General features: G+C 41.9%; 3 protein-coding genes across 6 annotated transcripts; 2 read left to right on the plus strand and 1 right to left on the minus strand.

The window, feature by feature from the left end:
- Positions 1-3,384: 3,384 nt before the first annotated feature.
- On the minus strand, positions 3,385-3,819 carry LOC108129907 (mitochondrial import receptor subunit TOM20 homolog B-like). The gene has a single exon (XM_043211172.1). The coding sequence runs from the start codon at positions 3,817-3,819 to the stop codon at positions 3,385-3,387; it is 435 nt and encodes a 144-aa protein (XP_043067107.1).
- A 5,385-nt stretch (positions 3,820-9,204) lies between these two features.
- On the plus strand, positions 9,205-10,427 carry LOC108119333 (uncharacterized). The gene is made up of 2 exons (XM_043211173.1): positions 9,205-9,965; positions 10,027-10,427. The coding sequence occupies exons 1-2, from the start codon at positions 9,248-9,250 to the stop codon at positions 10,425-10,427; spliced, it is 1,119 nt and encodes a 372-aa protein (XP_043067108.1). The 5' UTR covers positions 9,205-9,247.
- Positions 10,428-17,517: 7,090 nt separating this feature from the next.
- On the plus strand, positions 17,518-27,653 carry Tao (Serine/threonine-protein kinase Tao). 4 transcript variants are annotated; one of them, XM_017232487.3, is made up of 13 exons: positions 17,519-17,640; positions 19,819-20,156; positions 20,217-20,721; positions 21,055-21,411; positions 21,481-22,089; positions 23,648-23,821; positions 23,885-24,247; positions 24,311-24,433; positions 24,501-24,617; positions 24,709-24,882; positions 25,051-25,272; positions 25,335-25,453; positions 25,577-27,653. In XM_017232487.3, exons 2-13 carry the CDS (start codon positions 19,927-19,929, stop codon positions 25,698-25,700), a joined length of 3,117 nt encoding a protein of 1,038 aa, XP_017087976.1. In that variant the 5' UTR covers positions 17,519-17,640; positions 19,819-19,926; the 3' UTR covers positions 25,701-27,653. The 4 variants fall into 4 exon arrangements, with proteins under 4 accessions (XP_070139206.1, XP_017087976.1, XP_017087977.1 ...); XM_017232488.3 differs by lacking the exon at positions 17,519-17,640 and adding an exon at positions 17,794-17,908; XM_017232489.3 differs by lacking the exons at positions 17,519-17,640; positions 19,819-20,156; positions 20,217-20,721; positions 21,055-21,411; positions 21,481-22,089 and adding an exon at positions 23,204-23,493.
- The last annotated feature ends 146 nt before the right edge of the window (positions 27,654-27,799 follow it).

Below are 27,799 nucleotides of genomic sequence, written 5' to 3' on the forward strand. Positions count from 1 at the left end.
TTTCGCGTTGTTCAGTTCCGTGAATGCCTTGGCCGTGTGCGGCGGCCGTGACGGTACTGGTGATATTTATACGGGTACTATGGCTCTGGCACGGCTGATACGGCCACGTTTAATCTCTGGGCGAGCTCTCTTGGCTGCAGCATGCCGGCAGAAGTGCGGTTCGCCCTCCTCGGGTGGAACGGGAGCGCCGAACCCCCGCCGAAGTCCTGGGGCGAAAGAGGGCAAAGGACACCCAGGGAGCGAGCTGGACGGGGGGTATCGACCAACCGCCCAGGGGGAGTTGAAGCAGTAGTGGGAGTAGAAGAGAGAGCTGCGATCACTGCGTCGAGCGTGATCGCAAACAATCGGGGTCAACGACCGATATAAAAGCCAAATTAGATTCAATGCCATTGATGATGAGGATGTCGGTGACGATAATGACGCTGGCGATGACGAGGGGCAACTACTAACTGTTTTGGATTTCGGATTTAATTGCGCGCTTGCGGGAGAGGATTGGGGTTACCCAGAGTGGCGTAACCACAAGTGGGAGGGGGATCGAAGCTCTGGGAACTCCCCCAGAGCCCGCGGCGAGTATGCGCTTTAATTTGACGTTTTCAATGGTTTATTTTTTTGCTTAAATTTGTATTTTGTTTTTGTTTTCCAAAATAGCTTCTTAATTCCTAACCTTTTATTTCACAGCGTGTTTAAATCAGATTATGTTTGGGTGATGCATTTTATCAAGATAATGCTTAAATATGAAATTGATATGCAAGCCTCTTCAAATTTGAACACCATTATGCACCATAAAAAGGGAAAAATGCTCTGCTGTTAAGAATTCTTGAAGTTAAATATCAATTTTTATATAAAAATTACGCAATAACTTTTATTTTCAATTTTTATTGTATAAATTGAAAAATAAAAGTTATTTGATAACTTTTATTTTAAAAATTGAAAATAAAGATTGAATCTATATGTCTTTTGATCCGTAGAAGCCAGATCCAATATATATTTATATACATATATGATCTACACATCAATACCTTTCATATGGTATATAATAAGTATGTATATATATATATATGTTTATCCGCTTATGTGCCTGTGCAGTATTGGCAGTATTCATAAATAGCCCAACTATTGTTGCGGCGGCTCGAAGGGTAGTTCATTAAATTATTAATCGAGATTAAATTACAAAAATTTATTATTTTTTAATATATATTATCATAAGACCCTAATAAAATGTTAAATAAATACAAAATTTCGATGAATTGTAGGCCTGCTTACATTTTAGGCTGAAACTATTAGTAGTAATCTACATCTCTTACCCACATCCACTCGGATAAGTACTAGCGTTTGTAATTTTCACAATGGGGCAACAACCGATAGCGACTAGCGATCGGCTGCGAAGTCCCACTATGAATCTGATAAATGATTCGTCACTAGTTGCTCACCTTGGCACTCCAAACGCCAACGCTACTGGCCCACGGCTACCCGGTCGTTGCCCCGCCGGCCTTGGCAAGGGCGCTGGGCTGAGCCGAAGATCCCCTGTCGTATTTATTTATTAGGCATTGTTGCGTAATATTCGGCGCAGAAGCCACATGCGGATCGAAAAGCCTCTTTGTTATTTGTTTCTCATCAATAAAATCTGCTTCAGAGTGACACGGGTCGCGGGGCACTAAAGAAAGCGAACTTTCGGCGAGTCTGGCCCGATAACTTTCGCTCATAAATTGCCAAATATAATTGTCGGGCTTGTTACCGAAAAGGGTTGAGTCTCGAACATCCAGACTGGCTGATACCCTGCACCCTCAATTCAATATAACTTAATTAGCTTAAAATACAACTTATTGATTAATTCATCAACTTCTTCTACAAATTAAACATTTTTACACAGGAAATAATTCATAAGTGCCAAAATAACTTCAGTGATTTATATTGGTTTTTAACGAGAACAGTTTAACTGCATTTAAATAGGTTTATTATATTTCAGATTCTTTTATTATGTTTCCAGTACGAGAAACTTATTCAATACCAGTAAGTTTGCATACATACATATATGGTATTTATAGGTAATACCTAGATATATATTTTCTCAATCAAAAAAAACAATCCATCCGTCTGACCCACTTTCCGTTTTTATATTGGTGGTTGGAACCGGGCTGATCTCAGTGATCTATTATAAGGCATTTCCAGGTTATAGTACCTCCCACACTGGTTCAGCAAAATCCCTTTTTTTGGCAAAAACCCATTTTGCTCAACAGTACCCGACGTTTGATATCGGGGAAACTAATTGTTATACCCTTGCAGATGGTATTATAATTTTGTCCAAAAGGGTGCAACGCAGTGAAGGAGACATCAAAGTATACATATATATTCTTGACCAGGATCACCTCCTGAGTTGATATGAGCATGTCCGTCTGCCTTCTTTTCTTTGCACGCAGTATATAAGTCGGAACAGCTTGGATCGGCCGACTATATCCTATAGCTGCCATATAACTGATTGATCGGAAATGGTATAACTTTGGTGTTTTTAGAGTTAAAGAGTTTAAATTTGACGCGAGAGCTATTTTTGGCAAAACTATACGACATGCCATATGACATGCCAATTTCATAAGGATCGGTCGACTATATCTTATACCTGCCATATTACTGAACGATCGAAAATGACAGATTCTATTTTTGGTCAGTTGATTCAACCTACCAAATTTCATTAGGATCGGCCGATTATATCCATATAACTGAACGATCGGAAATGGTATTTGGTAAAAATATCAACTTTCGTATTTTTGAAGATAGAAGCTTGGGATTTTTTTTTAGATTTTTTATTTTAATTAATTGGTTTTATTATAATGTAATCAAAAGGATCGGCCAACTATATCCGATATATCCGACACACCCACTTCCGCCCCTAAAACAGAAATCTTGCGGCGGCCGTTATTGCTGCCCAAGCGCAAAATTATGCAACAAAAATTGTTGCTGAGAATCCATACCGTTTAAGTTTAAACTTAAAAAGTTAGTTGAATTGTGGGTGGAAGAGATAAGTACAGGGTATGAATATAGTCGGGAAACGCAACTATAGCCGTCCTTTCTTGTTATTTTTTCTACATTGTAATACATTTCAATACTTTTTAAACATTGTAATCTAATAATGTAATATTTTTATCTTTATGTAATATAATACATATGTATTTCAATATATTAAAAGGCTCAAGTCAAAGGAATAAACAATAAAATTATTGCTGCAATTATTATTGCTAAATAAATAAACAAAAATTTATTGCTGCAATGGAAGTCACTGACCAGAATATGTAAACACCGCTCACACTTGTACTGGGAACGGTTGGCATGACTATGCTGAACTAAGTGCCAGAGAATTTGTCAGAAAAGGGTGGGAGACCGACGACCAGCTTAGTTGTGTTGGTGCATCTCCAGAAGCTTCGCCACCAAGGGCCGAAAGATACACTCCGGCAAGGTGGATTGGAGAATCTCCAGGAGCTTCCCCGGCTGAGCACACAACCCAATGGCGTTGGCCAAGTGTGTCAAGCCTTCGTCCATGTGCCCCTGGCTGATGAGTTCCTCGCCCGTCTTCATCTCGCTAAGAAAGTAAAGCTCGAGGGCCGCCTGGTCATTGGGGTCGAACTCCGTGGGCACTTGTTCACTATCGGCCACGCGCCGGCGCATAATGTTCAACCGCTGCCGATGACGCCGCTCGTGTACCAGCCGCTTGTAGTTGGGATCCGACCGCCGCTTCCGGTCAAAGTAGACACAGTATCCCAGGAACATAAGGGCCCCCAATCCCAGACCAAAGAAAGTCATCGGGCGGAAGAGCGTTGCTGTTAGCATGTTGTGTCGAATTTTGAATAAAAGTGATCCGCAGAAATGTTTTGTTAAAATTTTTACGTAGACTTTCGTCTGTTTGTCGTATACAAAGTACTAGTTATTCATTAGTAATGTTCTTAACTGAGTTTTCCGGACGAGTTGACAATTTTCAAGGCAAAGCATAGTTGATCATGCAGTTTACTGCTAAAATACATTTCTTCCGAATGCTTAAAAATTTACAATTTTAAATACTTATGGTTCTTAAATTATGGTTATGGGCATTTCCCCATGCTTTTTTTTAATTGTAGCCGTTGCTTTCATTAAACATTTCGCTTAAAAAAGTCCTTAACGTTTAATTTAGTATATCTTCCGCCGATACTTATAATTTCAAACTACTATAGAAACTGGCCAAAAAGCATAGCGTTGTATTTCTCATGTAGTATTTTTAAGCCCAAATAAATCAGACCCTAAATATTCATCCAATCTTCAATAAACTTTTTAAAAAAACATACCTGTATCTACATACATAATATACATTTAGAAGAGAAATACAATTTAAGGTTAATGAAAAACGGGTTATATTATCAACTTTCTGCAATCTTATCATTTGGACAAAAATGATAAGTATGTACTATAAAGTTTATAGTATATTAACTTAATCATCAGCCCAGGAAATTTTCTCATATATTTTTACGTAGTTTCATATAAAGTACTTCACCTGCCGAACAAGACGTGATTTGTTGGTAACTTCTAACGGTTCTATCGGTTATTGCCCTAATTTCGAATGGGTCAAATAATCTTTTAGACTATATCAGCTATCGAGCCGAGTGATCTATGCACTATAGGAAATTTGACCACTTTTTCTGGCCAAAAACCAATTTGAAAATTAAAGGATTTAAATAATTTTAACTGCATATGATTCACAATAGATTAATTTTTAATGTTGCATACCAGAAATGTTCATAGATGGCGCCACTGCGAAGAAAACAGCTGTTAAAAACAGCTGTTGATGGTAACAATTTACGATTTTTTGGTGCGATTTTTAAAACGCTTAATACTGAAAATTTTATGGACAAAATCAAAAGTTTTGAAATGAATACTTTTCAATATGGTTTGTATTATGTGTTTGTGTATGTGAGTGTTTGTGTAAGCCGCACTTGGAGACGCCGGAAGATCCTCTATATGTTTTTTATTAACACGAATGAGTTGCCAGATGTACATAAGACTAATGGACGACGTTTTGATACCGTTTGGCGAAACATGTTTTGAGAAAAAGTTAATGTTTCAACAGGATAACTCCGCCATCCACGTATCCAAAGTGTCAAAGCAGTTTTTTGTGGATTAAAAAATTATACTTTTGGAGTGGCCAGCTTGTAGTCCCGACCTAAACCCGAAGAATAGGCCAATATCGACGAAAAACATTGCAGGATTTGGCTAATTTAATGTCTAAACGCTTGGCTGAAGTCATTTCAAAGCACGGAGGCAATACCCACTATTAGGTAAGAAAATACATCTTTTTTCTGCAATTATAAATTTTTTAAAAATTATTTTCTATACAGTATCCCAATAATTATTTCTAAGGGAGCTAACATAACAATATCAATTTTCGTGGAAAGGATCAGTAAAATAAAAAAGTTCTATCTGTTTTGAATGAATTTCTTCTGGATATTTACAAATAATATAAAAAAAAAAAATAATTAAAAATCATTTACGAATTTATAAAAAAAAATAAAGTGTCCCAATATTTATTTCGACCAGGTATTTGTCCAATACCGAACATCAAACTTTCGGGCGGAGCCCTTGCAGTTAAAAGCGGATATATGGTATATCGCAAAAATCGGATATGGTTGGCCAATCCTTATGAGACTATCAAAATATAACCAGTTTGTTCCAATATAAAACAAAAAAAAAGTCCTAAGCTTACATCTTCAAAAAAACAAAGTTTGTATTTTTACCAAATACCATTTCCGATCGTTCAGTTATATGGCAGCTATATGATATAGTCGGCCAATTATGAAATTTGGTACGTCGTATTATTTTGCGAAAAATAGCGAAATAATTTATTCGCTAATAAATTTATTTTTTTCCGATAAATCAGTTATATGGCAGCTATTGTATATAGTCAGCCGATCCCGACCGTTTCGACCTATATACTGCGTGCAAAAGAAAGAAGTTTGAAGTCCATAGCTTAAAACTAAGAGACTAGTTCGCGGAAACCCAGAAACAGACAGACAGACGGACAGACAGACGTACATATGCTCATGAACTCATGAGGTGATCCTGATCCTTATCCATAGAACAGTGATTTCTTGGGATTCAAAGCGCATTGTGAACCAAGATGACCTAATTTACCAATGGATATGTTACATATTACGTGCACTTTTCGGTTACTATAAAAAAATGAATACTTAGTCGGAAGCAATCCCATCAATCTCAAAAGAAACTTCATTTATGGAAGTAAAAAATCAAAATGTTAAGGAGAGTGGGGGACATGCATATGGGCCACACTCCCAAAGGAAAAAAGGGACAAGAATTACGAGAAAAAAATAAGTCCACAGTTCATATAGTACCTGTGGCCGGTGCGAGCATTACGGGTGGGACTCTGAGCTGTCCGTGGTGTCACTTCAAAATGTTAAGGGATCTGAGGACGACTAGTGCTGTGAATCCGACAATTCACAATATTATAGAGGTCGTTCAATCGTCATTAGTATCGTTCCAGGGGCTGGGATACAAAGTTTTTAAGATCTACTGTAAAATTGTAGGCAACTGTCTAATTCGACCCATTTTAAAAGCGAAAGAGACGCTTCATTCTTGTTGGGGTCTTTATTGTATTGGGTCAATTATAAATTGAGGAGCAGTGTGAAAGCTTCTCGCCGTTTTGCACCCACCTTGATAAGCTCCTAATATTTTGAATAGCAATGTTTACTTATCTTGTAACATCTTTTAATTTAACACCTTTAGTTGATTGAATTTAATTTTCTTTCGTCTTATTTTAATCTTTTTATTTTTACCATTTAAAATAAAACAGTTTTTGGTTTTTGATATGAATTTAAAAATGTTAAAATGGGCGCCACGTTTTCCTTGGTTCGGTTTTTATTTCAATTTATACCTCATGTAGTATTCTATAATATATGTCTATAAATATATATTATATAATATAATATATATACATATATACTATAAATATATAAATATATACAATTTTTTCCTTACTTTTTTTATAAATTGAATTATAGTATGTCGTTGTATGTCGACCCTTACAATAGCCACGCAGTTCAAGTAAGTTGCCACGCGCTTTCCTCACAAATGACATCCTTCTGTAACGCCAGTTTAGGAATATACTTTGACGTTTTGTTTTCTAAAGTTTTTTTTTTTTTAATATTTAGTTCCGAACCCACAAAACTATGCAACATCATTTTATTTGGAGAATCTACTTTGAAAGTTTAGTTCTATTAAAAAAAAGTACCTGGTATCTGGTATATACAGTAATCTGGTAGCCTATTAATTGGATGTAGCCAATAAAAGGATGCACTTCTGAATATTAATTTAATCAGATAGACTGCGTTTGAGGGTCAATTTTGTTAATTGTGTTTTAAACGTGTATTTCCTATAATTTAAATCGATTGGCCATAACTTTGGGACTTTCGAATTCAGAAGGTTGGGAGTTTACTTAATTATATTTTGGATCATAACACTTAACCTGTTCTTAAAGGGCTACTTGTATGTCACAGACCGCAAACAATAGTTCTCGCAATGAAGCCCCTAACGCCAACCACTGTTTGGAATGTCCTCCAGTCGAATGAGTTCCCTGCTCATTTTGGAATCAAACCCACTTTGAATGCATATCAAATGAGAAGAAATGACAGACAAACTGTCTGCAAAAAACTGATGGACTGTTTTCGAAGCATGTTGCCTTCCGACAAGCGATGACCGACAACTGGACGGACTCGGATATGTGCGATGCAATATCCAAGTGGCAGCATTCGACAAATTGCGCTTTGGACCCGCTTACGTGTCGTGGGAAATGGAAAACGCAATAGATTTTCACTTTTCACCAGATTCCCGACCCGGCTGCAAGGGGAGTGCCTAATATCTGTGACAGGTTTGCAACACATTATTGGCTATTGGCCAGTATTGCGTCTCTGGATTGTGCAACTCGGCAGCCGTCGAGCCGTCCAGCACGCGGCTCCAGGGGGGCCCGGGAAATCAAGGTTAAAAATAGCCCGACGCACGAAGTCAACCAGAGCACTGCCTTTCCAACCGGCTCCCCGCCTGCACTCCACATCTGCATACAGAACGGCCCAAGCAGCAAAGACCGCCGCACTTCCCGTCCAATCTGTGTGCAATTTGTGGCCGCCGGACTGGTTTTCCCGACTCGAAGTGGAGGTGCGCCTCCAAGTGGAAAGCGAAAGGTTGCCATTGTCTGGAGGCTGGAAACTCATTCAAACTCAGCTGAGCCAATACTTAACACAAAAAACGAAACTATGTTAATTACTGTGGAAATGATCTGAACATATCTCGAAAATCAAATTCAACAGCCGCAGCTAAACAGAAATCGAAATTCATATTATTATGAGAGCAAATCGTGACAGTCACTTGTGCGCACAGTGGTTTAAGTGCCCATTAAACCAGACAAAACGCAATTAACGAAGGAGGGTACAATTAACGAGGAATAATTACATAAATTATTTTCTATTTACTTTTGTTCTCCATGTAGAGAAAGCCAATTTTTTTAAAAGAAAAAAGCTCTTAAAACCTAAAAAGTCAACAGATTATAAAAAAATCTGTTTTAAAATTAGTAAGACTGACAGAACACATGAAATACAACACAAGAAATAAAACAAATAGAAATAATAACCAGAGTAAGTCAATAAGTCAGAGGAAATGAATCAAAAATATGAATAGGGATAAAGTTCAGTAATACTGGATACTATTACTGGGGCAGTGTCCGTGGGAACATGCTGTGCGCGAGGTCCATGATGAGAGGTTAATGACATAACCAAATGTTGATATAGAATTTGGCAAATTGCTCATACGACTGGTGGGTCGAAGCCACCGTGCACGACCGCGCCATGTCTGAATATGCATCGGCTGCTAAGCATTATGCATAGTTTTGAGTCCACTGACGATCTATTAACTACCGCAAAACTAGTGCAAAAGTAATTGTTGCCACGCACAGAACCCGTTGATAACCGACGTTCGTCGTTAGTCGTTTTTCGCTGACGGGGTGTCGGGTCTCGTAATCACGAGATTACGAGGCATGGCCTGGCCAGCTAACCTGTCTAACTTGTCCATTTTGGGGCACTTAATCCACGACGCCCAGGCTCGGCCAAAGCCATGCCGAGCCAAGGCAGGCAACTGAACAACGGAACGGCTGACTGATCACCTCCAGTTCTTATTGAAACAGCCTCCAGAGCGGTCCAGCCAGCGCATAGCTCTCGACTCCTATAGGATGACGCCCATATCCTGTCTTCCGCCACTGTTCCTGCTCCTGGCGCTGCTCCTCGGACGAGGCGTAGGTCTCTCGGCTCCGCAGGACTCCTCTAACTCTGCAGTTAGGGAGAAACGCGGCACCGTCACCCTTGACTTTGGCCTTCTGTTGCGCAATGTGCTGCTGAAGAGCGCCCAGCTGTCCGCGGCCAAGGCCAACCTTACGCGTACCACGCGGCGGCCCACGACTACTACCACTGCAGCACCGTCACCACCTCCTCCAAGGCGCCGCCGACCTATCTGGCACCCGTACTTTGCCTCCGGCTATTTGCCCTTCGACTACGACTATGCGGACCCTCCGGCTCCGGCTTCGACTCCAGCTCCGGCACCGCCCCCAGCACCAGCGCCGCAACCAACCAGGCGCGTGCGGCCACAACCACGCCCCCTAGCCTTTTACTATGGACCACGGCCGGTGGGGACTCCGCCAGCACCCCCGCCACCACCGCCGCCACCGCAGCAGCTGCCGCAGCCACAGCCTCCGATCTTCGACTATGACTACGACTACGATGCCCCAGCCGCCCCGTCTTCGCCGCCAACAGCGCCTAATTTTCCCAGGGTAGTGCCCCGACCGCGGCCACGTCCTCGTCCGCAACAACAACAGCAGCAGCAACAACCATTGCCGCAGCGACGACCGGCGCAACTGGGAGATCGCCTTGTCTATCAGTACGCACAACCTACTGGTAAAATTCGATCACTTTTAACTAATTGCCGTACAATTGGATTCTCTCCGACCCTTTGCAGATACCTTCTCTAGGCCGCAGGTGCTCGGGGGCGGGGTGGAGGCTCTGGCGGTGGCAGCGGGAGAAGAGGCAGGAACGGCAAGCGGCCCCGAGGACGTTGGGGATATGGCTGCCGCAAACGCAGATATTAATGGGGTTGGAAACGCAAACGCTGCTACAGGCAGTGTCCCTGGCGTTAGTACTGGTTCTGACTTCGATCAATCATCGCCGCCTTTTCTGGTGAACTACGACAGCGAGAGCGACTTCTACTCCGGGCCTCCATCTCTTATCCAGCAGAGGCCTCAATCGGGGTCTAAAGATGCGAACTCCGCCCCGTTCGAGGAATACGCCTTCTCTTCACTTGGCTTTGACAGCTCTAAAAAGGGCCTAACTCCTCCCAATCAGCAGTACTTTTTAAAGTAAGGGTTTTTTTTTCATTTTATTTTATGTGTTGCAGTGTGTGCTTGTGCAATAAAGAAACTATCGAATCATCCCAAATATTTAAGTTTGTAAGTTGAAAAAACTTTCCTTGGAAATAAAAGTAATAATAAACAAGAAAGGAGAGCTAACTTCGGCCGGAGCCGAAGTGGATATACCCATGCAGTTAAACCCGGATATATATATCGCAAACATTGGATATAGTTGGCCGGTCCTTTTTGAATATAACCATAATATAATATTTATTACAATAAACATTACCATAACCATTTTATACAATGCAAAATCTAAAAAAAAAATACAAAGCTTCTATCTTCAAAAATATCAAAGTTGGTGTTTTGACCAAATCCATATTTGATTTTTCAGTTATATGGCAGCTATAAGATATAGTCGTTATGAAATTTGGTAGCTCGGATCAACTGACCAAAAATAGAATCTCTACTTAGTTTCATTAGTCGGTCATTACCGATCGTTCAGTTATATGGCAGCTATAGGATATAGTTAACCGATCCTTATGAAATTTTGTATGTCGTATTATTTTGTCAATAATAGCATTCATGCAAAATCCAAACTCTCTAACTAAAAACACCAAAGTTACAGCATTTCCGATTAATCAGTTATATTGCAGCTATAGGATATAATCGGCCGATCCAAGACATTCCGACTTATACTGCGTGCAAAGGAAACAAGGGTGTGTTGCAAAATTTTAACGCGATAGCTTTGAAACTGAGAGACTAGTTTGCGTAGAAACATACAGACAGACATTCGGACATGCTCATATCAACTCATGAGGTGATCCTGATCAAGAATATATATACTTTATTGGGTAGGAGATGTCTCCTTCACTGCGTTGCACACTTTTGACCAAAATTATAATACCCTCTGCAAGGTTATAACTAACCCTAGTTAATTATATACATAAACCGGGAATATCTTATTCCGTATATTCCGACGATTGACGGCGAATCCTGAAACAAATGATCCTCCGTTTCGGAAAAGCACACAGAATCCGAAGTCATGTAAACTAAATAAATCAAAGAATAGTTATTATTGTTGGGAACTGACTCCAAGGTCTCAATCACAAATATGCAAATTACATTTACAAATATGGTATTATGTAATGTAATGTCAAGTTCTATCCATAGGCACTATGGGGATTTTGACCAGTTTTTGAACAAAACCCATTTTCTGAAAGTCGGAAAATTAAAATAAGTTTCAGTGCAACGCATTCACAATTTACCAATCTTTAGTGTTGCATAACAGAAATTCAACAGAGGGCGCCACAACAAAGGAATCAGCTGAAAAACACAGCTGTTGCATTTGCAAAGCACACGCGACTGCAATATTAAATTTGCACATTAAATATTTGCATATTAATTTGCAATATATATTAAAATAAAAAGCTAAACAATATTACAACATTTTTTGAAATGAATTCCAATCTGTGTGGTATGTATTATATGTTTGTGATCGTCATTTGTAGAATAAAATCGTGGTGTCCCCTTAATAGAGCAAAAATGTAAGTAGCCTTGGCAATGCATATTTTGGATAAAGTTTCATGTTCCATATGGGATTTAAAGTGATTCCAGAAGAGTCCATCCACGAAATGTAATGTATGTTGTAGAGAATTAAATTCTTGTTCGAATGAATCCAATTAAAAATACCACTTTTTTCGATTTTGCGAGAATTTTTCATTTTTAGGACATAACCTCAATTTGGCAAACACAGATTTGTTTGCGAAATGGTTCAAAGCAAATACGCGAAGGAGAATGCTGTCTTTCATTATACCCTTGCAGAGGGTATTATAATTTTGGTCAAAAGTGTGCAACACAGTGAAGGAGACATCTCCGACCCTATAAAGTATATATATTCTTGATCAGGATCACCTCCTGATATGATATGAGTATGTGCGTCTGTCAGTCTGTCCGTCTGTCTGTTTCTACGCAAACTAGTCTCTCAGTTTTAAAGCTATCGACTGTAAACTTTGCACACACCCTTCTTTCCTTTGCACGCAGTATATAAGTCGGAACGACCGGAATCGGCCGACTATATCCTATAGCTGCCATATAACTGATTGATCGGAAATGGTATAACTTGGGTTTTTTTAGAGTTAAAGTCAAATTTTACATGAGCGCTATCTTTGGCAAAATAATACGACATGCCAAATTCCGTAAGGATCGGCCGACTATATCCTATAGCTGCCATATAACTAAACGATCGGAAATGACCCAAATTTCGTGTTTTTGAAGATAGAAAGCTGGAACTTGGTACAGATTGTATTTTGTATTTTGTATATTTTTATTTTTTTATATTATATATATTTTACAGATTTATATTATTATTTGGTCAGTTGATCCAACCTACCAAATTTCGTAACGATCGGCCGACTATATCTTAAAGCTGCCATATAACTGAACGATCGGAAATGGTTTTTGGTAGAAATAAAAACTTTGGTATGTTTGAAGATAGAAGTATGGGACTTTTTTAAGACTTTGTATTGTAATAAATTGGATTATATGTTTATATTCCCATAAGGATCGGCCAACTATATCCGATGTTTGCGACCGGATATAGGTTTTAACTGCAAGGGTATATAAACTTCGGCTCCGCCCGAAGTTAGCTTTCCTTTCTTGTTTTATTAAAGATTCCATCTCAGGAGTGAATTTTAAAGAGTACAGCGATATCGTAGACCAAGCGAGTAAAAAATTTTGCTACTGCTTGACACAAATGTGGAAGAGTTGCTCTTCTAATTTAAGTCATGCAGTTTGGCAAATGCAGTTTGGCAAAATTCCAAAACTGTTATAAATTTTCCCAAAACCAAGAAGCCAGTAGGTCGGCCAAAACTACCTCCTAATGCGAAGGGCAACATATCTCGCTGAAGGCACGCTGCTTTTGTTATAGGATTGCCGATATAATCATTGAGTAATACACCTGGTTGCCAATATCGGCAAGTGTTCATAAAATTCTAATTTACGGAAATGATATCATTGAAAACACTGTCCTTCCTATTAGTTATTTTGGAGAGAATGGAGCGGAATCTCGGAATAAATTTTAGAAATCTGATCGGCTGCCAGCTGCCACGCCCACTATTTTCTATTAAATAATTAGTTAATTAGTACTCTAAAAACCTGCAGAAATTTACATTAGCTAACAAGGATTTGTTAGCTTTGACGAATAATAAATAAATCAGCGAATAAATAAATTATATAATTATGCTTGTTTTCTTTACCAAACAACCCTTAATTTGGAAAACCAACGTCCCCGGAAAAACATACATTTGGTAAAATAGTCCCTCATTTCAGACTGAAAATTTTACTATATCCATTTGAAAGGTTGCCTCGGGATAACGATAAAGGTTGCCTTGTCTCTAATCTTTCCATTTTATTTTGCGATATCCAATGTTTTTAAATTTAACTTTGTTCCAAAATTAACTAACAAGGTTTTAAGGTTAAGCAAATAAAGTACATACATATGTATGGAGGTTGTTAGTTAATTTTAAGAGGGTTTAGTGTAAAAAAAGTTCTGTCTAACAAATTCGAAGTAAAGAAAACTCGACTTTGGAAAAAAATCAAATATTAAGGACTGGTTGCCACATCCTTGTGACATTGGGTAGATCGGATGAGTTAATTAGCCAAAAATATAATCTGTAGAATGTCCTAACCTATTACCTTCAAAAACACAAAAGTTGGGTCATTTCCGATCATTCATTTTTATGGTCCAATTTCCTACTATCCAATAGAATGCTTACAACTCCACAAACACCAAACATGTTCGATAAAATTATATGTCAGATATAATACACAGTCGGTCGATCCCGACTGTTTTTACTTATATGTATATTGCGTGCTAATAAATTAAAAATTGAGAATGAGAGACTAGTATGCGATCGCTCGAAAGATGCCAGAGTAAGAGCGAAGCGAGTTTGCGTAGAAACAGACAGACAGAAAGGGTATGAAAAGATGCATACATCAACATTTATGTAATCAATATGGGTTTCTAACTTTAATACTTTTACCTTATTCTTAGTAAAAAAGTTTTTCTGTACTGGTGCTGCAGAGAGATGTAGATTAAAATAGAAATTTTAAGAAATAAATATGTACGTACGTTCACACAAATACAGTATACCCTTGTACTCTACGAATACCGGGTATACAAAATTATACAAAAGAAATTTCGTTTTAAACGTACTTTTGATCCTCCAATAAGGAATAATAAATAATCAAAAATTTTAACGATGTAGACGAAGACGATGACTACCAGGATAAAATCATAAAATAAAGCTTTGAAAGAAAGATTTTCTGCATCTTTTTTTAATGTGCACCAAAAGCTTTACATTATTTGATTACATTCAAAAAAATGTGTCTTGCGTGTAATAGGCGTTTTATGTCGAATACAGAAAGACTTAGGCAACCTAAGTTAGGCTGATGTGAGAGTGCGCGTGAGAAGCGATGCGATAATATTGAGCGAAAACGAGCGATAAACCACTGCAACCTTTTTCATATGCGATCGCTCGAAAGATGCCAGAGTAAGAGCGAACCGAGCTGCGAGTTCAAGCGATAAAGCGAGAGCAAAGCGTGAGAGCTGTTTGCAACCTGCTTTATCGCTTCAACTCGCAGTATGGGTTGTTTCAGAAAATTTGGCCAAAGCTTCTCCAACCGACTAACAATTTTATTTAATATATAGTCAAAAGTCGAAATAGACATCCGTGAATGGTTAAAAAACATTTCTGGGTGGTTTCGCAAGGCTTTATATAAATTGTTGAACTCGCCTTTTTCGTGCCTACTGCAGTTAAGCGGGTGGACGCCACTTTTTTCTTTTTAACACAAAGTTAAGTGTTGCACTTGAAGCAAAAAAATCTTTTTTCGAATCCATCACGGTCCCATTAATAACTAAAAAATAGAACAATGTAGCTGGCTTTTCGCAAAGCTCTCACTCTGACATCTTTTCGCTTTGCTCATCGCTTCTCGCATCGCTTCGCTTCTCTTCTCGCGCGCACTCTTACATCAGCCTTACACTTGTACAGACACATGAGCTACATTTCCGCAAAAGTATGGTATTGGCCTACAAATTGAACGTACTATTAACTATGAGAAACACTTATTTCTACAGGTCCCTATCTACATTTAAATTGAAAAATACATCTTTAAATAAATAATTTGATAAAACGATCGTCAGATTTTATCGAATTAAATTCACTGCGTTGCACACTTTTGACCAAAATTATAATACTCTCTGCAAGAGTATAATAAAACGGATACTTCTTTTCTATAATAACTTCTTAATAATACAGTTTTTTTACAATTACAGACCACTACCGTATATTTTATGCTGCTTATTTTGAGCTTGAATTAAAACATTTTTAAAAGGCAATAACTACCCCTTCTGGGACTTATATTGATTGGTGGAGCTCACTCTTTGGTGAAGCTACAATCTTCTGGTGAGAAGACACTCAAAAACAAGGAGGCATCTAGTTTCTTAAACCACTAAAAATCAAATTGGACTAATTTATAAAATATAATCTTTAAGGAAGAAACTTTCGGCAACACTGCCAATTTAAAATAAAATAATTTTTTTTTTTTAATAAGCAAGTTTTTATGCTGTAAGGATTAAGCAAGATCTATTTCTTCGCTAGTCTGGGAAAATAGACGAGTAATTTTTAATCTCCTAAAAGCAGTAAGCATAAATTAAGCGTGGAGCTATTTCATGCATTATATTTTTTTCTTACCTAATAACAATCAGGATAGAGAAACCTCTTGTGCTCAGCAAGGTTGTATATTTATTGGTCTAGGGATTTATGGTAATATTTTTCTTGTAAGTTTAACCGTTGACAACCTTCCACATATTTTTCAATTTTACCACCATCTGTGAGAGGCCCGGAGACCGCTGATAAACAACATTGATTCCGGTCTCTATAGTACCAAAAAATACTTAAAATTAAAACGATAAATATAATTAATCTTAAATACATATTTTAAAACATTAAGCTTAGTACTCTGACGACGAAAATCCGCTATCACACGTGTGCTAGCGAAACCGCTCTTTATTTGGCTACAGAGCTAGTGTGACCAGAAAAATTAAGGAAAAGGGTAATACTGAGCAGCTGTTCTCTTTCTCTGTCTCTCTCTCTCTCTTATATTTCTCTTTCAATTTTCGCTCCATGTTTTGGCTGTCAAAATAAATAAAATGAATTCTTTTTACACCTCGAGATCAGCTGTTTACTTTTTTTGATCCGACAACGCCATTCAATTTGATAGCCATAATTTCCGTCCTCAGAGTACCGGCAAAATCTAGGGGGCAAAAATTTATTCTTCTTCCTTTTTTTACACCGTTTTTTTATATGGAGTTTGGCCGCTGTCACACGTGTGACAGCGGATTTTCGTCGTCAGAGTACTAGGCTTAAATTTGCAACAAGTTCTCTGAGAGATATTGTATTGTCAAAACGCGACGCGCTTTTAGAATTTCTATGGTCATACTAATGAAAATACAGTCAAACTTTAAAAACGACGAACTGATTAAATTATGAAGGGCCGTGAAATATCCATTTAGTGATTTCTCCTGCCACACCCGGCATTCAGTCGTGTTTGTATATTGCTCACGCAAACTATTCTACACGATTTTGACCCTTCCCAGGATCTTTGACATCGAATTGCCTGAATTTATCGACAATATTTTTCTACATTTTACAGAATACAAAATCGTTAGTCCTTATATTTACATGCGAGTGTTGTAAAATGCTGACATTTACTAAAAGGAATTTTTCTTGATTTATATTAGAGAATTGTTTTAGAAGCGGTATTACACCATTTACAGTAAATATTAATTCATTTTTAGATCATCCTCAGTTCTTCGAGTTTAAAACAAATAAAACTAATATTGAATTCTAAATATCATGAAAATGTTTTCTAAAAAATGTAAATATCAATTATTTAGAAGCAAATAATTCAGACTCTATTATTAAAATTCTGGATATTGTTTTATTATCATCAATCTTAGACCGATTTAGATTTAGTGCGTAACAGCCTTTACTTTGGCTATTTACATGTAAGCGTTGTGAATGGAGCAAAAATTTGCATGCTCCTGTTATCGATGTATCGATAATGCTGTCGGTGTTTCCTCATCTCTAGTCTCCGCTCGATGTGTGTGAACTTTACACAATTTAATTAAGAAAACCAGCGAGGAAAATTTGGAACTGAGCTGAGTACGAAAGAACCGTCAAACTGCATCCGGGTTGGATGATTCTGTCATTTCGGCGCCCTCGAAATGTGTAGCCAGTGCAGGCGTGTGAAGCAAAACCGTGTGTAGTGCAGGGCGAATCGCAGCAATTCGGAGCAAAACCAAATAACAGCGGTGGGGTAGAGCAGACGTAAAGAAAGCGACGCACTGCGAAAAATGCATATAGTTAAAATAGCTAAAATCGAAAAACGAGCCGCTCTGCTAAATTAGCAAGCATTGATTAATTGCCAAATGTAAGCCCTTGAATATAACAAACCCCATTTTCCCCGACAGATTTATGCATTTTCCAACGTCTCTCTCTTTCTTTCTCTCGCTCTCGCTCTACTTGTGTGACGGTGTGCGGGTGCGTGTGTGTATGTGCATACTCTTCTTTTTCGGTGTACGCTTTGGTTAGGATGTGTGGATTAAATACTTTTTGGCCGGAAAAGATCCTTGAGAGGAGCGGGTCCGTCCCTGAGTCAATTCGGCAAGACGGCTAGGCTTGGGTTACATCTAATTTGGGCTGGAGCGAGCCTCCCTTCCATTTGGCGAGAAAGAGCAGGCCCACACAGTCCAGACCCACACAACCCAACCGCGTTGTGTGTATTTATCTGCTCCCAACGAGCGCCCGTCTGCGTCTGTGTGTGTTCCCGTGAGCCCGTGTGTCTGTGTGTTGTTTGGTGGCCGTGTGTGTGCCGATGTGCAAGCAAAACAATTTAAACGAAACAATTCATGAAACATCCCGAAAAGCGGAGCGGAGCTGGGCTTGCAGCGATTCCTAATCGCGTCCCGCACATGCCGCACTGCTGGGCTGCAGCTCGCAAGAAAACGGAAGCAGGAGCGAGAAAAAGAACAGCTTCGCCGATGACGACGTCTGCCGTCGTACGGCTGGTACGTCTTTCGGTGCTTGGGTGCTTTGGTGCCTCGGTGCTTTGCCGTTCCGATGTTCGATGTTCGGTGTTTCGTGTGTGGCTTGTCCGCACCCAAGGAGGCAGTCGAAATCAAAGCGAACTGAAGAAAATTTACTGCCGCAATTTAAATGAAGAGGCGCAAAACAAAAGCCAGCCCGGGCCCGGGCCCGTCCCCGTGCCAGAGCCAGAGCCAGAGCCAGAGCTGAGCGAAAAAGCACAAATTCAATTGGGCTTGTGCCTCATGAAATGCAAAACAACAATCTTCTCCGACCAGCGCCGCACACATGCACGCTCTCCACGGGTGTGAGAGCGACATGGCTGCTCTTTGTGCAAGAGTGTCTGTGTGGCTACGAAAAATAGGCGTGTTTCTGTTTCTGTTCCGATGCGAGTAAATAATGCCAGTCGCACAATACCAATATCGAGTATGTAGGCGAGCTCGGCTGGTAAACAATCAAAGCCCGTTTCCTCCACGATAGGACCAGACCGCCAACCCCATTCTCTGGCCCTCGACCCTCCAACCGCCCCGGAGCAGCTTGACAGTCCCCCGTAGCACCCTGTGAGTTCCTATGGAATGGCAACGGTTCCAAATGCACCCACCCACCCCTAGGTGCCGTTGCCCCTTGATCCAACCTGCCCAAGGGCAGGCGGGTGTGTGCCACCGCCTGTACTGTGTCTATTAGCCAAGGAGAGCCTCTCCGAGTCGCAGAGTCTCCTTCAATGGGCCGGGCACGTGTGGTTCCCCTGCTCCGCACCTCCCCTCAACCCCAGGCCCGACCGATCTGGGGAGCAAGTGTTGTTGTCACTTGCTGGGTCAAGATTGGCAGAAGACAGTAGTAGGTAGCGCGAGGAGAAGGGTCGCTGCAAGTTGGCAACAAAGAAGCGAAAAGAAAATAGCCGTAAAGAGGCCAGCCGTAAAAAAATGTTTGATAAGGGCCGTACTGCGTGCGGAATGCTGAATGATTTGTGCCAGGCCGTGCGCGCTGGTGCGAGTGAGTGTTGGCTGGGCCAAGGCGTGAATCACTTGATCGATTTGATAACCAGCTTTTGGCTTTTGGCTTTTCCAGTCGCTGCCCAAAAGACACGGGCATGACAGCCTCGAACCCCTTGTCGCGCATTGCACACACTGGTTTCCGTAAGATCAGGCAGGCCTTCTGCCACAAATACTGTTCTTCTTGGGAGATGACTAAGTGCCATTGCAAAGCCCAACTGTGACTAACCGAGCGCCGTCTCCTCTTTTCTCTTACCGATCGCAGATACATTCAAGAGAATCAAGGTGCGTTGCCGGCGAAGTTGGGGACAGGAGCCAAGCAGAACGGAAGAGCAGAGCACTCAGCCACGGACGAAGAGCATGAAAAACAGCCATGCCTTCGGCACGACCTGGTAGTCTCAAGGATCCGGAAATAGCCGACCTGTTCAACAAGCATGATCCGGAAAAGATATTCGAGGACCTGCGCGAAATCGGCCATGGCTCGTTCGGGGCTGTCTATTATGCGCGGTGCAACCTCACCAAGGAGATCGTGGCCATCAAAAAGATGTCGTACACGGGCAAGCAGAGTCAGGAAAAGTGGCAGGACATACTCAAGGAGATACGGTTAGTAGTGCCACCCATTGCAAGCAAAATCCACGAATAACTTTGCTTACATGCCGACAGCTTCCTTCGCCAACTGAACCACCCCAACACCATTGAGTACAAGGGCTGCTACCTGCGCGAGTCGACTGCCTGGCTGGTGATGGAGTACTGCGTGGGCTCCGCCTCGGACATCATTGAGGTGCACAAGAAGCCCCTTCACGAGGACGAAATCGCTGCCATCTGCCTGGGCGTGCTCAGCGGGCTTAGCTATCTGCACTCGCTGGGGCGCATCCACCGCGACATCAAGGCTGGAAACATTCTGTTGACGGACAACGGCGTGGTGAAGCTCGCTGACTTCGGCAGCGCAGCCATCAAGTGTCCGGCCAACAGCTTCGTGGGCACTCCCTACTGGATGGCCCCCGAGGTGATTCTGGCCATGGACGAGGGCCAGTACGACGGGAAAGTTGACGTGTGGTCGCTGGGAATCACCTGTATTGAGTTGGCGGAACGCAAGCCACCCTACTTCAACATGAACGCCATGTCTGCACTCTACCACATTGCGCAGAACGAGTCGCCCACGCTTCCGGTGAGTTTTGCTTTGAAATAATTTGTTTGGGACTTTGCAGTTTACTGGCATAGTTGAATAGAACCTAAGAATGATGAAGATATGTGCTGTGTTCTCTGGGGCATGTGACTTTCTAAAGAAAGTTCAGTTTATGCTGAATTATCGTTTGTTCTTAACCATCAAAACTTTTTATTTAAAACAAACACATTCGTATTTTAATAATAAAAGCTAAAGCTAAAAAAGAATATCGAGAGTGCCAAGGTGGGGTAGGATGTTCTTCTTCGATAAAGTCGATAACAAAATAGCATTGCCATTTGAGTGCATTAACCCGACCATGTAACCTCTGTCTTGCAGAAAAATGACTGGTCGGACGCCTTTTGCAGCTTCGTGGAGCTGTGCCTCAAGAAGATGCCCGCGGAGCGACCCTCATCTGCCAGACTTCTTACCCACGCCTACGTGACCAGGCCCCGCTCCGAGACCGTGCTGCTGGAACTGATAGCTCGCACTAAGTCGGCGGTGCGGGAGCTAGACAACCTCAACTACCGCAAGATGAAGAAGATACTCATGGTAGACACCTGCGAGACGGAGAGCGCCGTGGGCGACGCAGACGACCAGCAGGACGACCACGCCGGCGGAGACAGCAGCAAGAGCAATAGTATTACTTCGGAACACTCCATACACTCAGTGGGTGTATCGGCGGCCAGTAGTCAGGTGAGCACGGCCCCCTTTACCTGCTCGCATTCGCATTCATTTATCCGCTTTCTTCCCCTGTTCTGACAGAGCTCCTCATCCAACTCCATACCAGCTGCGGCCCAGAATCATCACCATATCGCGGCACACCACCACCAGCTAGCAGCAGCCGCCGCGGCGGTGTCCATGCACCACCACCACCACCCGCACCAACAGCCTCAGCCCAGTTGGCCCAGTGGTCAGCAGTCGCAGGCGGGCCCGGCCGGTGCCGTGTCCCGCAACTCCTCGCGCCATCGCAACCGGCCGCCGATGCCTAACATAATGCACAGCATGAACAACAACGTGACGCCCACGAACTCGGCATCAGTAGTTCCGGCCCCTGCCCCTGCGCCGGCTCTTCCGCTCTCCGTGTTGCCGCACTTGGGTACTACGAGCCATGGAGTGGTTGGAGTTGGCAGCACAGGCACAGGCGGCAGCAGCGGAGGCTCTCCGGCTTCGGGAGGTCCCTTGGCGGATCGGATGCAGCCCATCCAGCCGCGCTATCTGACAACGCCCGCCGCCCAGGCGGCCGTCTTCGCAGCTAGCTCAGCCTCCTCGCAACAAGCCATCTCGAACGCGGTGAACGACCACGGACCCAACAACTTTGCCACCATCCGGACGACGAGCATCGTGACGAAGCAGCAGAAGGAGCACATGCAGGTGCGTTGTCCCGATTTTCCAATCTTTTCCTTTTGGGGTATCGATATCCCGAGGGAGCAGCCCGCTGCAGCATAGACCATCCACCCATGAGCACTCGCCGTTAGGGACTCGCCCCAAATCAAGTTGTCGCAGATCGGGCATCGATCGCATACCATTCCAGATTTTTGTTGCCCTGTTGTCTGCACCGGCGTTCAGACCAGGCGTTCGTTCAGCCTCTCAGCCATCCCATTCCCCTATACCCGCTCGCCCCATGCTTCTGACCTTCGCGTCGCCTAATTTGCCCTCTACTACATGCTCTCTTTGTTGTGTTTTTGTTGTTCTATCCCACATCCTCGAACAGGCGCGCTTTATTCTCTGTTCGCAACTCTGTGGCGGCGACCGCAGTCGGAGCCACAGCCTCAGGCAGAGCGAGGGCGAGCAGAAGATCGGCAACCAGAAAGTCCCAGATCCGCCAAAGAAGCGCCGTTGTCCCTGTGTAATTGCATAGCCCCAGGCGGAGGCGCCAATAAACAAAAGCAATAAATGATTCACAAGCATTTCCTGCCACCATGTACTTTCTGTAGTTAGCCGTCAAAGTTGCATCTGCCATTGAATTCAAGCCACCACCCCACCACACTGGTCTCTGGCACCACTACCGCTCTGAAGGGCTTCCATTTGCCGCATTTTGTTGTGAGAATGTGTTACATGTACTCATGTGCTAGCCGCTAGCCCAAACGTAAGCCGTTTCGTTTCGCTATGTTCATGTTCGATTTGGTACCTAAGCTAGTCTCTCAAAATTGCAATAAAATATCGAGAGGTTTCTGATTAACCTTGGAGGGTCGTGATTTCTGCACTCAAGTCTTTAACAGCTAACTTTTAGTTCGGTCGCACAGTTCTCAAAAGATTCGATGCGTTATTTATCCATTTGTTATATTCGCCTTTGCGAATCCTTCAAGTTTATTTTCAATCAGTACTTTTTGTCGTCACCCATCTGGTTAATCGAAATCTTTCGGTGTGGCTCCATATTGGTAGACTCGGAAGGGTTAATAAGAGCCGTTACATTGGACTGCTTGAGGTCACACTTACAACGCATTTAGGTGGACACCGCCACACACACACCATTGCACCTCCGCCCACGCCCGCTGGGGGGTCACACTGCCGCGCTTTGACTTGCATTTTCATTGGGAGTTACTTGATTGCGTTTCTTATGGAAGATATCTAGTGACATTGCGTCTATGTTGTTTGCTTGTGTTTTTTTTTTTTTTTGTTTTGGAGCTAAGTTATACGTAGTTAGTACGTAGTGCCGTAGAATTGTATAGAGAGACCCCCAGAGGCCAAAGTGTGATGTTTTGCGCGCGGTTCGCGCTCTTTGAGGTTAAGGCCGAGCTGGAGCTTGAGCTGGACCTTGGCTTGGCCGGCGGTCTTGTAAGTTGCAGCTAACAGTAGTCCAGTATAGGACCCGATGCTGTTATCAAAACAGCTTGGCATCACCCATTTCCACCTCTAACTCATATGCATTCTCTGATCCGTTCCACCGACACCGATACCGATTCCGACACCACCACGCGAAATTCCACAGGAGGAGATGCACGAACAAATGTCCGGCTATAAGAGGATGCGGCGGGAGCACCAAGCGCATCTGGTTAAGCTGGAGGAGAAGTGCAAGGTCGACATGGAAGCGCACAAGACGGCTCTGGACAAGGAGTATGATACGCTTCTGCACAACTTCACCAGAGAACTCGAACGGCTAGAGGTAAGTTTGAGATGGAGCCTCCTACTAGGAACGGAAGTATCCCTAACCACGATTGCATTGCAGAGCAAGCACCAGCAGGACGTGGAGCGCCGCGTCAAGCAGACGAGCGCCGCCGAGAAGAAACTACACAAAGAGATTACACAGAAGCAAGAGGGTGACCGCAAGGCATATGACCTTAACCGAAAGAAGGAGTACAAGGCGAACAAGGAGCGCTGGAAGCGGGAGCTCTCCATGGACGATTCCACGCCCAAGCGGCAGCGCGACCTTACCCTTCAGTCGCAGAAGGACACCCTGAAACAGCATGAGGCGCAGGAGGAACAGCGCATGCTTCAGGCGCAGAAGCAGTACATCGATCTGGAGATGCGGAAGTTCAAGCGCAAGCGCATGATCATGCAGCACGAGCACGAGGATCAGCAACTGCGCGATGTAAGTAGGCCAGCGCTTTGAACACTATCCGTTTCTAACACTGTCTTTAATCTTCGCCCTCAGGAGCTCAGTAAAAAAGAGCAGCAGCTGCAGCAGGCCCATGCCATGCTTCTAAAGCACCACGAAAAGACACAGGAACTAGAGTACCGTCAGCAGAAGAGCGTTCACCAGTTGCGCGAGGAGCAGGTGGGTTTTTTTTTGTTGCCTTTTCGTATTCCCTCAGCCATTGACATCTCCCAACTCTTTGCTGCAGATAAACAAGCAACACGACACAGAGTTGCACAATCAAAAAGACTACATGGACCGCATCAAGAAGGAGCTGGTGCGGAAGCACGCGCTCGAACTGAGGCAGCAGCCCAAGAGCCTGAAGGTACATTCGCGATGATTCCCGTTAAAATTGTTTCTCTTCTGTAATACTTATGTATCTCCACCATCTTTTTTGAATTTGTTACTTTCCGTAGCAAAAGGAGCTCCTCATCCGGAAGCAATTCCGGGAGACGTGCAAGACGCAGACGAAGCAATACAAGCGCTACAAGGCCCAAGTGCTGCAGACGACGCCAAAAGAGCAACAAAAAGAAGTCATTAAACAGCTTAAGGAAGAGAAACACAGAAAACTGACGTTGCTGGGAGAACAGGTGAGACTTTCAAGTGCTTTAATTACTAGTTCAATATAAAAATGGAAATTCAAAGCAAAAATAGCTTTGGGATAGACCTGTTCATGCAAGCTACGAGACTACACTAATACACTACATTATTATTTATTCGTTTTCACTCAAACTGAACGTACAATACGTGTCTTGCAGTACGAGCAGAGCATTGCGGACATGTTCCAGAGTCAAAGCTATAAACTGGATGAGAGCCAGGTGATCGAGTGCCAACGGACCCACGAGCAGCTGGAGTACGAGCTGGAGATGCTGACCGCCTACCAGAACAAGAACAAAAAGCAGGCGCAGGAGCAACGCGATCGCGAACGCCGAGAGCTTGAGAACCGCGTTAGCGTACGTCGTGGTCTTCTCGAGAACAAGGTAAGTTTCCCAGCTAACTCGATATAGTTCCCCCACTGACTTCTTCGTATCATCCCGCGCAGATGGACGCCGAGCTGCAGCAGTTTAATCAGGAACGCGCCGAGCGGTTACGCATGAAACACGAGAAACATACTAAAGAGTTGGAAGCATTTGATAACGAATCGATTTCCCTAGGTTTCAGGTAAAAAATCCTACCATTTCATAAGCTCTGACATAAAGACTTAGTCATACGTGATTAGTATTGAGTAGTGCGGGGGCTTGTAAATGATTTTTGAACAATCCATTCGCATCGATCTCTTTGCAGCACTTTATCGCTAATTGAGGTATCCCGTGAAGCCTATCCAGATGAGGAGGGAAGTTTGTCTGGATCCATGATTAGTTTAGCCCATAGCAATAGTTCCACAAGTTTTCCGGCTGGTTCGCTATAGCATAGACAACAACAACCACAATATCATCAACAACAACAAAAACCACAACAATGCCAACAACAACAATCGCAATATGTGTTTAGTAATATGGTCTACTTAAATTTTAATGGAAACTACAAGCCAACACCAACAGCCACGTCAGCAACAAATCGATCCCAACAAAACCACTCGGAGTCGCAGCAATAGGCCCTGGCTCTTTCAATTATCCAGGAGTCCTGGCTTGCGTTGTCGCGTTGTCATTGTAGAAACTGAGAAGCAAACAATTAGTTGCGCAAAAGCACGAAAGCCCCAAGTATTTTCTATCAGCTTCGAGGTCCGGCGAGGCAGGAGCTGCAATAGTTTTGTATTTAATGAAATTTCGACTCTAGAAGACAAGAAAAAGATCATCAAATAATTCAATTTGCAACAATTAAATACAAGAGCAATCAAAAACAGAATACGGAGGAAACAAAAAAACAAGAAACAGAAAACATAAATACATAATTATAAATGTAAGCCTAAATGTCATACAAAAACAATAACACAAGACACAAATGAAACAAAGGAGCGTGGAGAGAACGACTTCAAAATTTTGTACGCAAAGTGAATAAGTTTACGTTAAAATTATAATTTGATATTATTACCGAGTAACTGAGTGAATCACAGTTTGGTTTTGTTAACCATCGCTCTCGCACCGCAACAATGTCGTAAATAGATTTATTGTGTGTATTTGTTAAAACACTCGCGAGTACTGATCGCGAGATTCGGTTTGATTCGCAATCGAAATCGCATTCGCATTCAAATTTGCGAGCTTAATGTTATTTTCAATTGATAGCCGGGAGGTACTGCGGTCGCAGTTGCCTGGAAACATGTCGATTGCCATTTGAATGTTGTTAGGTTCCAAATTCCCGACTTACGTTATGTTTTTCTTATTTTGGTTTGATAAAAAATGTATTTTTAACGGAGAACGAAGGACGCAGAAGCTTCATTTACCAATTTATCATTTTATTTGCTGTACGCGAAAGTTTTATGGCCAAATTGATAATTGATTATGAACACAGCAGAAGCAGAAGCAAGAAGCAAGAAGCAAAAATTCTAATGCATAAAGTTAGTTTTGTTTACAATTTAGTTTTGTTTGTTATAACAAAAGGATTTAAAGTAATAAATACATTAACTAAAATAAGCCTATTTTAGAGTTAATTAATGCAAATTGCAAAATGCTTAGTCAAAACAATAAAAATTGTATAGAAAATTAATGCATATAACGTTTAATTATTTAAAGATTTAAGTTAACGAAAATGTTATTTTCGATTGGTCGTATCTTGCAAATTATGCAAACTAACACAGAGCTACTCATACACACACAAAGATACATTCATAATGAAAATTATACAACAAGAAAAAATGAAGAAAACCAATTGTAGCATTTTACACTCTAGTGAACAGATCAAAGTAGCATGCGGGAAATCCAATTACTAATCCAATTAAACACTTATGTTCGAAGATATCTTAAATAGTCGTTCGGTGGCTAGGAGGATAAAGCAGACGACGAATCAAAACTTATTCCGGACCAGAACCGGACACAGCAGTTCACTTCTTCAGTTTTCCGTTTTCAGTTCATAAGGGTCAAGGGTGACGCTATAAATGTCATTATTACACTCGTGTACTACTCTGGTACGCGGCTGCTAATTCCTGTGGCATGTCTCGACTGTTCCAAGCATCGACGACAGACAACCGACAACCAACCCTTACCGCCTTTAAAACATAAGGTACACGACACAGAAAGGGAGAGAAGCCGAAGAGCAGCCAGGGAGACAAAATATGTAATATTTTTTATGTTTATACATTTTTTTTATTATAATTATAACAATATGAATTGTATTTTTGCAATTATCGTAAAGAAGAAGGCGAACGAATAAGAATTAAATTGATGCACATCAATGTCAATAAAATAAAACTTATTTAAAAGTAAAACCTTGCACGCATGTGATCTTTGTTTGATCTCTGAGCTGGTTCCTGTCGAGGCAGTCGCCTGTGAAGATTCCATTTCGTAGGTAAGGAGATGTGAAAGTCTTAGGAAGACTGTTAAGACTTTCTGCCCAGTCTACCCCTTCTGTTAC

This window comes from Drosophila bipectinata, chromosome XL (assembly GCF_030179905.1).
Source record: "Drosophila bipectinata strain 14024-0381.07 chromosome XL, DbipHiC1v2, whole genome shotgun sequence".
In the NCBI taxonomy this organism is placed as follows: Eukaryota; Metazoa; Arthropoda; class Insecta; order Diptera; family Drosophilidae; genus Drosophila; species Drosophila bipectinata.

Bases quoted from the DNA above. Each gene is read 5' to 3' on its own strand.
- LOC108129907 (XM_043211172.1), bottom strand. From the start codon at position 3,819: ATGCTAACAGCAACGCTCTTCCGCCCGATGACTTTCTTTGGTCTGGGA.
- LOC108119333 (XM_043211173.1), top strand. From the start codon at position 9,248: ATGACGCCCATATCCTGTCTTCCGCCACTGTTCCTGCTCCTGGCGCTG. The intron at 9,966-10,026 runs GTAAAATTCGAT...GACCCTTTGCAG, and splicing joins TCAGTACGCACAACCTACTG to ATACCTTCTCTAGGCCGCAG.
- Tao (XM_017232487.3), top strand. From the start codon at position 19,927: ATGCCTTCGGCACGACCTGGTAGTCTCAAGGATCCGGAAATAGCCGAC. The intron at 24,248-24,310 runs GTAAGTAGGCCA...CTTCGCCCTCAG, and splicing joins AGGATCAGCAACTGCGCGAT to GAGCTCAGTAAAAAAGAGCA. The intron at 24,434-24,500 runs GTGGGTTTTTTT...TCTTTGCTGCAG, and splicing joins ACCAGTTGCGCGAGGAGCAG to ATAAACAAGCAACACGACAC.